Source organism: Stigmatopora argus, chromosome 18, assembly GCF_051989625.1.
Source record: "Stigmatopora argus isolate UIUO_Sarg chromosome 18, RoL_Sarg_1.0, whole genome shotgun sequence".
Taxonomy (NCBI): Eukaryota; Metazoa; Chordata; class Actinopteri; order Syngnathiformes; family Syngnathidae; genus Stigmatopora; species Stigmatopora argus.
In genome coordinates this window covers 13,997,118-14,011,597 of record NC_135404.1, presented here as the reverse complement: position 1 = coordinate 14,011,597, position 14,480 = coordinate 13,997,118, and the positions used below count along the sequence as shown (strand labels likewise).

Genomic DNA, 14,480 nt, shown 5'->3' with positions numbered 1-14,480 from the left:
ATTACTCTGTCATTTATTGGGCTTAGGCTATATATACGCCCACTTTTGGTGGAAAAAAATAGCAAAGAAGAGCCACTAGAAGAAAAATACCGGGGGTGACATCAAGCACCACACCACAGAAAGTGGAGGAAATTAATATAACGAAGCATGATTCGACAATTTCTCCCATGATTGATTAAAGAAACGTTTGCAACAACTGGCGCCGCTGCTTCCAGCAGACATGATTGAAAGGACTGTTCTTTCCAGGAATGTCACGGCGACTCTTTGTCGCTCGATGCTTCAGACGCGCATTGACATTTTATCCCAGCACACCTCCGTAAAAAAAACACCTCACAGGAGGAAAGTGCAATTACAAGGTTCAAGGGTAGATGTATTTACACTATGGACAGGCGCAGATCTGCATGAGCGACTGGAGTCGGGCCCCCCCCCCGAGACTCCCAATTACTTTACGGTTCATTGAACCACGGGTGAGGTGGTCTACCGCCCTGTTGGTCACGGCACGCATTAAAGAACAAAGTTCAAGTCTGGTGTTATTTTCACAGGGATTTTTTTTCGGAGTTTGTTTTTCGATTTTTAAGTAGATTCTTACATGCGGAAGACCAAATTCTCCAAACAACCTTGTTTTCATAGTACCTAAAATCAAGGGTTTCCAAACTAAACTGTCCAGAAAAAGCTGCCGGGTTTAATTCCGACCGAACAAGATTTTGCCCATTCTGGTGTCTTTTGTGAAATTCCAAGAAATTCCATTGGTTAAACTATCTGTGCTGGAACAAAAAACAGGACCTAAACAAATATTGTACTCCTCATTTCTCAATGTAAAATCTCGATCCAACTTTTACGCAAGTGATCGTAGACAAAACATGGGTACGCGTAGTAAAACTAATCAAAACAAAGTATGAACAAGATTTTGCCCATTCTGGTGTCTTTTCTGTGAAATCCGAAGAAATTCCATTGGTTAAACTATCTGAGCCAGAACAAAAAACAGGACCTAAACAAACATTGTACTCCTAATTTCTCAATGTAAAATCTCAATCCAACTTTAACTTAAATAATCGTAGACAAAACATGGGTACGCATAGTAAAACTAATCAAAACAAATTACTTTGTCTTGAATTTGAAATTCAAATCTGCCTGTTGTCTTCCCTCCAAATGATATTAAACCTTACGCTACAAAATGCTCATTTACAATTGGACGAACTCTAAACTGGTGGAGTAAAAAAAAAGAGAGAAAGAAAAAAAATGAAAAGAAGCATCAGCAGCTTGCTTCAAAAGCAGACCACAATACATGTGCAAGATATTAGTGCTCTACTTTCAGTATATCAAAGAGTATTTTTTTAAAAGCAAAGCTTTTACAACAAAAAGCTCTTTCAACCTCCTCCACCTCCAGAATATACGGCATGAAACGCCAGCCACAATTGCATAGCAGTGACCCAAACGCTTCAAAAAAGGTGCCTGTATACAACAAGGACATATTTTTACTCTATTTATTATCTTTAAACGAGGTGGCGCTAAGTATTGTTGTCACGGAAAAAGCAGATTTTCAACGTATACTTTAGAAATGCCGCTGTCAGCTAACAATTTCCAGGCCGCTTCCGTTTTGTGGGCATTTTCAGGCTACTTCCCCGTTAACTCATTCGCCGTTTTGACTGCAGGGGGTGAAAGAGCGAATATGACTGCGGAGAAGAAATGTAGCAAAAAACTTCCCCTTTAGCTTGATTTCCATCACGTAAGCTGGGCACCCTCCATTTTCCGATGAGCATCCCTTCTTCTCGATGTTTTTTTTTACTAGGCACGACGGCCGGGCGATATTGATTTTGAACGTGATCCAACGGGCAAAAACGGCTGAGCTAGCAAAGGTTGAATGTCAAATTGGTACATGCGCTACACCTGAGGCAACGACAAAGTTAACATGAGCCTGGTCAGACAGAATACTACCTTTCTACCATATTAAATACATAAATAAATGACATTTTATAACCATTCACACAAATTCTAATGTCTATCAATGATCTATGGATCGGAAAACCTATCAATTCACTCGTCAATTTATTGTAGCATCCTAATCGACCCCTCATAATCATAATAATCTCCTAAATTTACGAGCAAAGTACCTATCAGATATTTTGGCCTCCTGAGTCTTTTTCTCATTTTTTAATCCAACGCAAAACATCTTTGCTAATTGCACCACGACTAGTCCGTCAAGAGCGCTTCCGAAATCCGCCACCTTAATTTACAAAATCTTCCAACACAAAGCTCCTCCTCCACTGCAAGATTTTATACCAAAAAATTCCAACACATCAACAATGGCTGGCTCTAGAGGTGACTGTGTAGTTCCCTTCAAAAAGAGTGCTAAATTAGCCAAAGCACCTTCTGTCTTTTTGTTTGGATCGGCGCAATTTCCATCGCAAAGCACCTCCTCCACTGCAAGATTTTGTACCAAAAAAATCCAACGGCTGGCTCTAGAGGTGACTGTGTAGTTACCTTCAAAGAGTGCTAAATTAGCCAAAGCACCTTCATACCTGCATCGCAATAGCAATTAACATTCGTGAACTCCCGTCTCTGAACCTCATGGCCAATCATCTTCAAGCCTGGCTGTTAGACCAACAAAATTACCATCACAATGCTGTCTAAAACTGTGCTACGTTTTGCGTATCATCGTTTATCTTCAACCTACACAAGGGACTTAAGATGGAAATTAGCCCTCAGCTACAATCTTACATATTTTCATATACTGTATTTACTCGCATATAAGCCGCACCCTGAAAGTTCATTAACATGAATATAAATGTTCCTAAATATGTTGTCCGTTATTAAAGAAATAAAACTCCAACCCAAAACCCAATCCTCTAACAAATGCTCAGTGTGTTAACATTGGTTGTCTTATTTCAAAAGCCACTCTTGCAATTCTCCTTCCACTCCGACTTGAGAGCGCCGCGACCCTCCAGAGAGGAAATAACACAAAAACAAGGGTTTTCACCAGCACAACTCAGTCGGACAGCTATGAACCTTGAGTGGGCGCTTTTGTTTGGCTCCCACCCAGAGAGAGTGAAATCTCATTCCCTTGACAAAACTGCTACTGGACTCGGGAAAAAGATGTCTTATTTTTTTTCCTCCGGTACAGGACGCAGGTGCTACCAGGAAACCATCATCCCACCATCAATTACTGCAAGTGACAAATCGAAGAAATCCCGTCACGAATATTATCCAATAAGAGGAGGACGTTTAGATCATGATAGCTTCGGGAACCGAATAGCTGAAGATGTATTCATTACGTAGATCACAGGTGTCAAAGTGTGGTCACAGGTGTTAAAGGTTTTCAAGGCAACATTTCCCGAAAGAAATTATTTTTGCAACAATCTCGTTAAACAGCCGCGTGTCTTCGTTAACTCATCGCCCGCCATCGGGGGGTGCCGAAGAAGAGAAGGGGAAAAAAGTCTCATCATACGGCAGCGCGTTGGAGATTGCGCATTTGGCCGCTGTGGATAAGAACGCATCCAATTTCCCAAAGCTCGCAAGCGCGCATTTCCAATCCAATCACCGCCGCCCGTCAAAAAAAAAAATCAGACATGACGCCCTTGACCCCCCCCCCCCCCCCGTTGCCGCGTCTCAATGTTTGCGTTCGATACCGTTGGAATTCCAAACACAGGCGCTGCCAGAAGCATTCTGGAGAATGATCATCTAAGGGCACGGCGTCAAGTGCTTCCCCCAAAGTGGCCTGCCTGGTGTCTGACTTGCTAATCTATTAGCACTGATGCGCGAGTATGATGTGCGCCAAACCAGATTAAAAACTCCAAAATAAACCCAACGGGAAGAACCGGACGACAAACTCAAAGACACCATCAACTGCTTCAGAAGTTCCTTCAATCAGAATGTACTGATTTTGAATACAAGTCATAAAAAATACATTAAAAATTAATGTTGACTACTTATCTATTTAGACTACTACTTATTTATTATGTTGACTACTTATTTATTCATTACTTTTTATTTGTTGATTATTTATCTGTTTGTTTGTTGTTATTTGTGCACTTTCCTACTTATTTATTGATTTTGTGTGGTTGTTGTTATTTGTGCACTTTGTGGTGAAGCTATATATATATATATATATATATATATATATATATATATATATATATATATATATATATATATATATGTATGTATATATATATATATATATATATATATATATGTATAATTATTAATTGGGATTCTGAACCCTAGTGATAAAAGTACAAGGAAAATAAATTCATCCTATTATATTTTTTAAAGCAATGGTGTCCAAACTACGGCCCGCGGGCCAACTCTGACACTTTTCCTGTTTTTTTGGGTGGCCCGCTGAAAATTATAAAGAAAAATGGGCCGCACAAGAAGCTTAAATCGCACTTCTTAGCTTTACCACTAGATGGAGCTAGTCATTTGTAAGAGCACATTAGCTGCGAGGTTAAAACCTGGCATGAGGAAACAAACAAATAAATAAATTACATAAATTCTCATAGTTCTCTAAGGTTAGTTTCACGAGTCTAGAGAAGTATATATGGAAAGCTGACATTGAGTCACCATGTCTAACGGCCATTGACAGTGATGAACATCCAATCCATTTTGACTACGTAGGTCGGCAGCAATCGTTCTAATGCTTTAATACTTAACACGTAAACCGAATACTCCACAATCTCACATCTTAATCAGAAGTCAGGTGACCGACGCGTTTTAATCTTTCATATGAGGAAGTCAAGACCGCACGAGAAAAACCGTCTCCGCTTGGCGAGACTGGATGGTCCTCAAAGGCCATTTTCCCATCGTTAAAAAGCCGTTTTGTCGAGCCGGTCGTAAAACTCCAAGTCACTTTCGTCCGTCGGGCAGAGTGGCGCCAAACCGGGTGCTCGGTCAGGGGATCCCAAGAGCGAAAAGGTGAGGAATCGGCCAATGTCGGGGCTCTTAATCCTGAGTACACGCGATTACCCGTCTCCTGTAAATGTCAGTCTCTGAGATGCGCCCCGGTGAATGATGGATACCCGCCTTGTTTGTTTTCAGCATCGTGGCGACACGCCGTTATTAAGCGAGGGCTCGGAGTCGATCTGGGGATGATATACAACCCCGTTTTAAGCGGCCCTGAATCCAAAAGGAAAACAGCCCGGCTAGGTCGAGGCTCTATTTCAACACGGCACATGGCCGTTGTCGAAAAAAGACGGATAAGACGCGGCGACCTTGGCATCTGGCAAAGACTTTAGAAAGCGTTGACTTCTCAGAACTACTTTTTAAAGACATACAAGAACTTTTTGGGAAGAAACTGGCTTATATGGGGTGACTTCAGAATTAAAAACTAGACCTACGTGCCTCAATCAACTCAATTCTAACAAAAACTTGAACACAACACCCCTTAAATATGACGATAATGACGACCCCGTGTTGAAAAATTAACATAAATGACATCAAATGTACTCTGCAGGGATGCCGTTTGTTATGCGGGTACTACGTGATGAGCGGGTGTCAACAAAAACATTTGATTGGACTTAAAACTGCATCGGAAATAGAGGATTTTTAAAGGTCAACTGTATAAAACAAGGTGATAGACGCAATGGTACAGTAGCTGCCTATCGGCGTCCTTGACGATGCATAATTATTTTATGATATCATTTCATAAGTCTGGGGCATTTTTTTCCTCAATAAAAAAAGCCATGCTCTAAATCTGTAAAGGTAAAAAAAAAAATTAAAAAATGGGCTTACCTTGTCCGAGTGCGGAGTCGGTGACGAAGAGGAGAAATAAAATCCACGTGGCTCGCCGCATCGTCGAGCTCCGGGAGCCGGCCGACATGGTCCGGAAAGACCGCCGCGCGGGGCACAACAAGTGCGCGGAGTCCCCGCTTGGACGCCGAGACACGTCGGAGGGTTGTCCTGCGAGCCGAGCGTTTGTCGCCGGTCGCTGTCCCGGCACTGAACCGGTAGAGCGCTTTCTTTTCGAGTGTTTGTTTGCTTCTTCCAGGCTTTTGCGAATGAAATTAGAGGCTTCCGCTCAAAGTCCGCCTGCGCTCCATCTTCGCCGGGGGAACACCTGTGCGCCGTACGAGTTGGCAGCGGCGGCCGGGAGATGGGAGCTCGGAATCGGACCGGAGAGTCTCTGGCATCCGCCCCCTCCTCCACGGACGGAGAGAAAACTTCCACGCTGCGTCGAGCGACTCTTGGATGGATGGAATCGGGGGCGTAAAGTTCACGGGGAGAAGAGGGGAGGAGGACACGGTCGCCGGGGTCCTGTCGGAGCGTGCCTGGGGGAGGAGGACGAGGAGGAGGAAGAGGAGGAGGAGGAGGAAGAAGAGGAAGAGGAGGAGAGCCCGGCTGGCTTCGTTGCGGAGCGGCGGCGTGCCTGTGCGTCCGTTCAGGACGAGCCGGGCTTCTTTATGAGCGCACCAGATGGAGACGGCCACGGCGTGGGACATGCTGACGCCTACAGGTCGAGAGGGGAAATGCACCATGTTAGTTCTAGCGAGTAAACAACAACCAGCGCTGTTTAGTCCCTCCCCAAGCCCGTCCCACTTGGGGCAGGTGGCAGGTGTTTTGATGTGATTACGGATTGGGCGTAGAGGGAGGGGCGTGGCTACAGTTGCAGGCAATGGGGGGTTTATTGGGGGGATTAGGTTTATGTTTGTTTACTTTTTGGGGTTGTTGGTTTGTTGATGTTTAAGATGAGATGGTCGGTTGGAGGGGTATTTTAAAAAGATTAGAAGAATATCATGTGTGGTATAATGATTTAAAATTGTGACTAGAACTATTTTTGTGGGGCTTTCAAATTTTAAGCAAAACATTTCATTCGAAGGCAAAATGTTCGTGGGACAAAGACACCCAAATATGGGGAACATATTTAAACCAGCTGACCAATATAATAAATTACTAATAAAAATTTGGCCAGGAAAAAAACTGCCTTGCAAGGATTTAAAAATTGAAAAAGAAATGTTGGTAATGAGCCAAGTACTGTGTAAATAAACCAGTGTTTTCATTTTATTATAAAAGTGGAGGACAAAAGCAAAAAAAATTCTTTAAACTATTTATCTTGGGCAATTGTTTTTTTAAGACACTTAGTTTCTGGAAATCAAATCTCACATCTTGTTTTCAGTCAAATCAATTATAATAATAATTGTTTCAGGGGCGGACATCAGGTGGGTTGTGGCCGAACCCGGGCCTCGGTCAATAGGGGGCCGTGTTTTATGCCGTGAGGGTGCTGGAGCCCGTCCCAGCTAACAATAAGGACTCTGAATGTCTCGCGTGCCAATGGCAGAATAATTGCTATTGCAATTAAAACATGAATTAATGCATAAAACCAGTCAATTTCGCAATTCTTGCAAATATATACCCAATGTGGCTAATCCAATTGCTACAATACAGCCTGTTATATTAATAAAAATGACTTTTGGCAGATGGAGACGTGGCGTTATAAAGCAATGCTTTCAAAGGCAGTGCGAGAGGGAACAGCCTGTGAGGAACAGGTGGTCTCAAAAGCCAAATAGAATCAATAAATAAATAGAATAAGCAAGATAAATAGGAAGAATGTTGCAGTCAATCCTGTTTACAAAGGACGGAAAGAAACAAGGAAAAAGTTTCGGTAAAAAGTTGCAAAAAGGTTTTATTTTGCTGTCTATCGCATTGGATTTTACAGATATTATTGAATTTCTTTAACCAAACGTGATAATTATAATTTCAAATGAGCATTTTTTGGGGTTATAACTCCGAATTTCAACTGTGTTCTAATATAGTTTTGCAAAAGTTGCATCCAGTTACTCGCTCCAACGTTACGTAAAAAAAACTCGGGGGAAAAAAAAATCTGATTTTTCTCATAATAACACGTCAAATTTAACTTTTGAGTGGAAAAAGATCCAATCCACAAAACCCCAAATTTCGGACAATAATAAAATATGCTGTTATATTTAAAGGAGACTTCATTTTGGAGTTTACAAATTGCCAAATTACTGTTGCAAACTCATTGAAATAAAAATTTAGCCACGTTTCAGTTGGTTTTTAATCCTACTATATCATCAGTTTCAACAAATATAAAGAAAACAAACCAAGAAAGCCAAGCAAGTGTCTTCAATGTTATTAAAAAATCCGGTTCTGGCCGTTTTGGGGACTTGGACAGGAATATTTGACGACATTGGCAACACTTTTCCAGTCGGCCGTCAAATTTCCAGCCATTGCAGACTAGCGCCGTCGGGCTAATCGAACTCGGCACGGCGTACGAGGCTCAGGTGGATTTCGAGGACGGCGCTTTTCTGCCGCCACGTGTCATTAAACGAAGATGACGGCGGAGCTTCTGTCTCGTCGTCGTCTGGACTTTTGATAATGAGGCGCTTTGTGAACAGGAAACCGCGGCTCACGCGGCAATTAGCGTCAAGCCAACTCGCCGAGATGAGGGCAATCGCAAAAACGGACATTTTAAGTTGAAGCGTTGTTATCAGACGATTTTAGAAGGGACGATTTGTCTTCTGGTTTCGTGGCTTTTGACAGAAAACTTTAGGATTCGATGGTTCCAAAAAAATATATGTATTTCCTATTGATTTTAAGGGACATTCCAAGATAATTTTCGTTGGTTTTTCGGTTCTTGCTGATTTTGGGGTAATTTCAGGTGACTTCGTGTTGGTTTTGGGGCATTTGAAGGTTCCTGGTCAACTCGTTGAAGGCGCCATTTTGGGGCAAAATCAACAAATGTGATTGCCAACTTGCCCAGATGAGGGCAATCGCAAAAAACAGACATTTTAAGTTGAAGGGTTGTTATCGGACAATTTTAGGAGGAGCGCTTTGTCTTCTGGTTTCGTGGCTCTCGACACAAAATGTTTAGAATCCGATGGTTCAAAAAACAAACAATTTTCCATTGATTTGAAGGGACTTTCCAAGATCAGTTTTGTTGGGTTTTCGGTTCCTGATGATATTGGGGTCATTCCAGGTGACTTCATGTTGGTTTTGGGACATTTGAAAGTTCCTGGTCAACTCATTGAAGGTGCCATTTTGGGACAAAATCAACAAATGTGATTGCCAACTTTCCCAGATGAGGGCAATCGCAAAAACAGACATTCTAAGTTGAAGGGTTGTTATCGGACTATTTTAGGAGGGGCGATTTATCTTCTGGTTTCATGGCTTTCGACAGAAAATGTTTAGGATCCGATGGTTCCAAAAACAAAAAAAATATTTCCTATTGATTTTAAGGGACTTTCCAAGATAATTTTCGATGGTTTTTCGGTTCTTGCTGATTTGGGGGTAATTCCAGGTGACTTCGTGTTGGGTTTGGGACATTTGAAGGTTCCTGGTCAACTTGTTGAAGGCTCCATTTTGGGGCAAAATGAACAAATGTGATTGGCAATAGGAAATTGAGCAAATTGCCATAGTGCACCCACTCACAAAGATCTGTAATAAAACCTGTGGGCCAGATCGAACCCCTAGCGGGTCACTTTTGGGTTCCTGGGATTGGTTATAGTTGCTAAGGAAGGTAAGTAAAGTTTGTTGCAATAAGACACGCATCCCATCGAATAGGAATGCTCGATTGCGACTGTAAACTTAGTCCACCTCATGGTTCCAATTGGTGTAAATGCAAGGACAGGAAATCACAATCATCTTTCATTGTGAGTCGCTGACGCGGACATTGAAACACATCTGCGGTGCGCCACCTCAATTATGTCTCTTTATTGGAAATGACACGCTCGCTGCGAATGAATCAGCAGTGGACGCTGGCGGAACAATGTCCACCGTGTTTTGATTTGTTTCGACACGAGAGCAATTATGCATCCAGAAGAAAGTGAATAAACAGGAACTGCCGTAACATCAGGTATTGGCAAGAATGTCGTTTGAGATGTTAAAAGTTGCAACTACAGTAATCCCTCAAATATTGCGGTTAATGTAGACCCGACATCGGAAAATTGCGAAGTAGGGTCACTCCTACAGGTACAGTAATACCTTGACAAATGGGTATCCTAACATACGAGAAATTTGAGATACGAGGACAATTCTGAGCAAATTATTTCCTTAAGATACGAGAAAAATTTGACATATGAGCGTACGAGAGGGTCCCAGAATATGCGAGAGCCTACTTATGAGAACACCATCGCTGTCCTTGCCGCATCTAAGTCACGTAAAGATATCTCCAGGCATCGGTTGTACAGTTTGCATTTCTTACGCGGTTTTTTTTGCATTAATCAGTGCAAAAATAAGTGAAAAAACAATGGGTCCAAAACAAGGCAGTGCAATGAAGGGTAGCGAAGGAAGCCAACACTTCTTTTTAAGTGTGTGTATAGTAATCTAAGTTCATTTAAGTTAAATGTAATGTTTCTGTTATGTTACATAGTGTCACAAAAGTGTAGCGAACCGAATTTTGTGATTGTAGGTGGTGAATTAGAACTATTAAAAACATGTTTTTTCATTGAAATAGCCTATTTTTAAGTGTTTTTTCAGAGGGTGTGAACGGATTAATTTCTATTTAGATATTTTATATCGGAAGAATCTCAAGGTAGTACTTTAGCGGCATTGTTACGTGTATTTTCCCGTCTATTGGAATCTGTTGGAATCTCAGTTAGAGTTTCTGTCCCGTCTCCAGTCGCGCGCCGTGACGCTAACCGTACGACATTTAGCAAACGACTAGAATCCGCGCGAGGATGATGATGATGAGGAGTGAAGAAGGAGGTGTGACTCTCGGGGTTCAAAAGAGTCAAGTTTAATGACTCCTCGTGCATACGCCGCCAGTGGAGACGCCTTCCAAAAACCGCCATCTGCTCGGCGTTTTAATTAAACAGTAGCCCGTGGAAAGTTGGACGGCAAATTTACAAGTTTGTCAAGTTATTAATGAGCCTGACATTTATTCAGCAACAACCACAAGAAGATTAAGCGGCGATGGCCATAAAAAGAAGCCGACAGGTTCTCTGAAAGCAAAAATATGGATGGAATACGGTTATGGTGAAGAAGTGTAATTTTTGGGGGTGATCTCAACTTAACTCTTTAGCTACTATTGACATTAATAGACGTCCAATCCATTTGATCGGGAGGGGCAATGTCCAACAGCTATTTCCAATATAAATTTCTCCAATATATTAAGGACCAAAAGTCCGGGCACTGGGCTAGCAATTAACGCGTTAAGCTAAAGCTAACTTTTGCGTGCATATCCACTGTCCCCGAGATACATACTGTGTTTTCTCGCATATAAGCCGCCTCCACATATAAGCCGTAGCCTTATTTTTGCCTTAAAATCATTTAATTTTACAATTTCTCTCATATAAGACCGTAACCGGATGTTTCGTCGACCGGACATTTCGTCGCCGGCGTTTCGGCGCCGGACATTTCGTCGATGGACAATTCGTAAGGTTAGTGGTTAAGGTTAGTGGTTAAGGTTAGTGGTTAAGGTTAGTGGTTAAGGTTAGTGGTTAAGGTTAGTGGTTAAGGTTAGTGGTTAAGGTTAGTGGTTAAGGTTAGTGGTTAAGGTTAGTGGTTAAGGTTAGTGGTTAAGGTTAGTGGTTAAGGTTAGTGGTTAAGGTTAGTGGTTAAGGTTAGTGGTTAAGGTTAGTGGTTAAGGTTAGTGGTTAAGGTTAGTGGTTAAGGTTAGTGGTTAAGGTTAGTGGTTAAGGTTAGTGGTTAAGGTTAGTGGTTAAGGTTAGTGGTTAAGGTTAGTGGTTAAGGTTAGTGGTTAAGGTTAGTGGTTAAGGTTAGTGGTTAAGGTTAGTGGTTAAGGTTAGTGGTTAAGGTTAGTGGTTAAGGTTAGTGGTTAAGGTTAGTGGTTAAGGTTAGTGGTTAAGGTTAGTGGTTAAGGTTAGTGGTTAAGGTTAGTGGTTAAGGTTAGTGGTTAAGGTTAGTGGTTAAGGTTAGTGGTTAAGGTTAGTGGTTAAGGTTAGTGGTTAAGGTTAGTGGTTAAGGTTAGTGGTTAAGGTTAGTGGTTAAGGTTAGTGGTTAAGGTTAGTGGTTAAGGTTAGTGGTTAAGGTTAGTGGTTAAGGTTAGTGGTTAAGGTTAGTGGTTAAGGTTAGTGGTTAAGGTTAGTGGTTAAGGTTCACATTCCTATTGGCTGCACGTAGACAAATTCAAAAATTTTATGCAAGATACATTTTTTTTCTCTTGAATTTCATTCATAGACATCAAAATAAATTTTGTTTAGCGTTTTATCTGTTTAACTTTTCTCTATTTTAAAAGAAATAACCATATCGGCTGCATTGTCTTGCGTTTCGTCTTTGTCACCTTGCATGTCAAGTCTAACTTGTGCGCATATAAGCCGTTCCTTCGATTCAGTCATCATTTTCTTAGCAACAAATACGGCGTATATACGAAAAAAATACGGTAAATCTCCCGAAACCCCCATGTGGAACTAACATTTACCAAATTAGAACACTCCCATTCCAAGTAAATCCTTGTCGGGCTATTAAAGAAGAATTCCCGGCGTCACTCAAAACGTAAATCGTGTAGCTTTTGTGGCTTCGTCGCCGAGTATCTATTGTCGCGTAGCGGGAATACTCGTTGGGAAAAGTCAAAGTAGCAGGACGGGAGAAAGTAGAATAGAAAGGATTTCTTCATCCTCGCCTCTCCGCGAGCGTGACGTGCGTTCGCCTTTTCCGCGGCGCCACCTGTCTATTAGTCACTCAGGATTACGCGGCCCGTCAGAAGTCGTATAAATACAGCTGGGGGAAGCGATACGGCAGCCGCCCTCTTCATTTATTCATCTCAATCATCGGGAAGGCGACAAGAGCGGGAACGCCATCACAAAGTTTATTAAAGCGAAGGCCCCGAGGCACCTAACAAACAAGAGGGCTTAAAAAATGAATGGCGATGAGCAGCACGACAAAAATCGATATAAACGGGAGGGGGAACATTTTGGCTTCAAACCCCGAACTCCCGAATCGGATCAAAAACGAAGACGGCATCAGAAGCCGGTGAACCTCGGTTCGGCGTCGTCTACTTTTGTAGGCTTCTGACGGCGCCGCTTAAAAGAACGTACGTGGGACTATTTACCAATTATTCCACGGGGTTGTTGGCGTCACCCGCTGCGAGGGCTCGAGGCTCGTCGGCTTTTAAGCCGGGAGGTTTCCCCGCTTAGTGCGCGGGGAACGCCGCAAAAAGCATGTTGTAAAAAGACGACAGCGCCACGAGGTTCTGGTTCTCAGCGTGAAACGTTTCAATTCCAATTTGGGATCAACGTTGACTGGTTTCTGGGGTTTGAATCTGTTATGGAGGCCGTTTGCCTCCTCTAAAATGTTTAGTTCCAGAATTAAACAGCCCCAAAGGATGATACTTCCACCTCCATGCTTCTAAAAATACCTTTCGGAAATTATGGCGTGGAAATGTTATTATTAGGAACCATTTTTCCAAAGTTTTGCTAGGCTATTCATCGTGGAGAAGACTTTTGTTCCTTGGGAAACACTGATATTAATTCCTAGAAATGCTCCAGCTTTTTGTCATTTTCTTGCTAAAAGCGTACATATTTAGATATAAAGTACTGCTCTACTTACGAAAAAAGTTCAGGAACCAAAAGAAGTGAGACCCAGGATTTTTTTGGCTGAATTTTAAAGCGTTATGATGCACAGATTTCGGGGACTGATCCCTGCAGAAAATTCAAACTTAATAAAAAGGCAATTGAATGTTTTGTCTCTTCCTTTGCTCTGCTTTGATCACAAGCGTGAGGAGTTTTAATCATTCTCACTTTGATGTTCATTTGCTTTTGAGCGACTGTCAACCTGGAAACTCCGTCAAAATCAATACTAACATGCTTTGAAAAGACAACAACGAAAAAAAAACAATTCTTCTATGCGCAAAAATTAGACTTGACATGCTCGAAACTGCGAAACATAAAGACCAAACACCATAACGCAAGACAATGCGGCCAATACGGTCATTGATTTCAAAATAGAGAAAAGATAAACAGATAAAACCCTACTCAAAATTGATTTTGACGTCTATGAATGAAATTCAAGGAAAAAATTAAACTGTATCTTGCATAAAACGGGAAAAACTCACCTGCCATTGTTCGCTCAGGGCGCCGCCATCTTACCTAGGGATGACAAACTAGACCGCTACGGACACACTTCCTGGTTGTACTGCTCACCTGACTTCCTTTTTGAATCTGTCTATGTGCAGCCAATAGGAATGTGAAATACATCAATTGATTTATACAGCATCTCAGAAAAATCTTTTTCTTAAGATTTTCCCTTCAAAATAACACATCCCTATAAAAACCATGAATATGGAGGGGAACATTTTGAATCAGGGGGCGGCTTATACGAGAGAAATTGTAAAATTCAACCATTTTAAGGCCATTTCAAGGGTACGGCTTATACGCGAATGCGGCTTATATACGAGAAAATACAGTCCGTCAAGGTCTTTTTATTTTTGAAGCTCCGTTGAAATATTAAATATTATACGAATATAGCTACGAAAAGGCAATGGAGAAGGCTCGAAAAGAGCACGAGAGGAGCACCGTTTCACCCGCTGTATTTCCAGAGTACCAGCTGTGGGAAGACCACTGGATACGGTA

At 41.9% G+C, this 14,480-nt stretch overlaps 1 protein-coding gene across 2 annotated transcripts in view; it reads right to left on the bottom strand.

Annotated features, from left to right (window-relative positions):
• LOC144092784 (uncharacterized) overlaps positions 1-14,480 on the bottom strand; it is a 155,246-nt gene that overhangs the window by 55,008 nt on the left and 85,758 nt on the right. For both annotated transcript variants that reach the window (XM_077625876.1, XM_077625875.1), the window contains exon 9: positions 5,728-6,442. In XM_077625876.1, coding sequence (XP_077482002.1) covers positions 6,000-6,442 — 443 coding nt within the window. In that variant the 3' untranslated portion in view covers positions 5,728-5,999. The remainder of the gene's footprint in view (positions 1-5,727; positions 6,443-14,480) is intronic.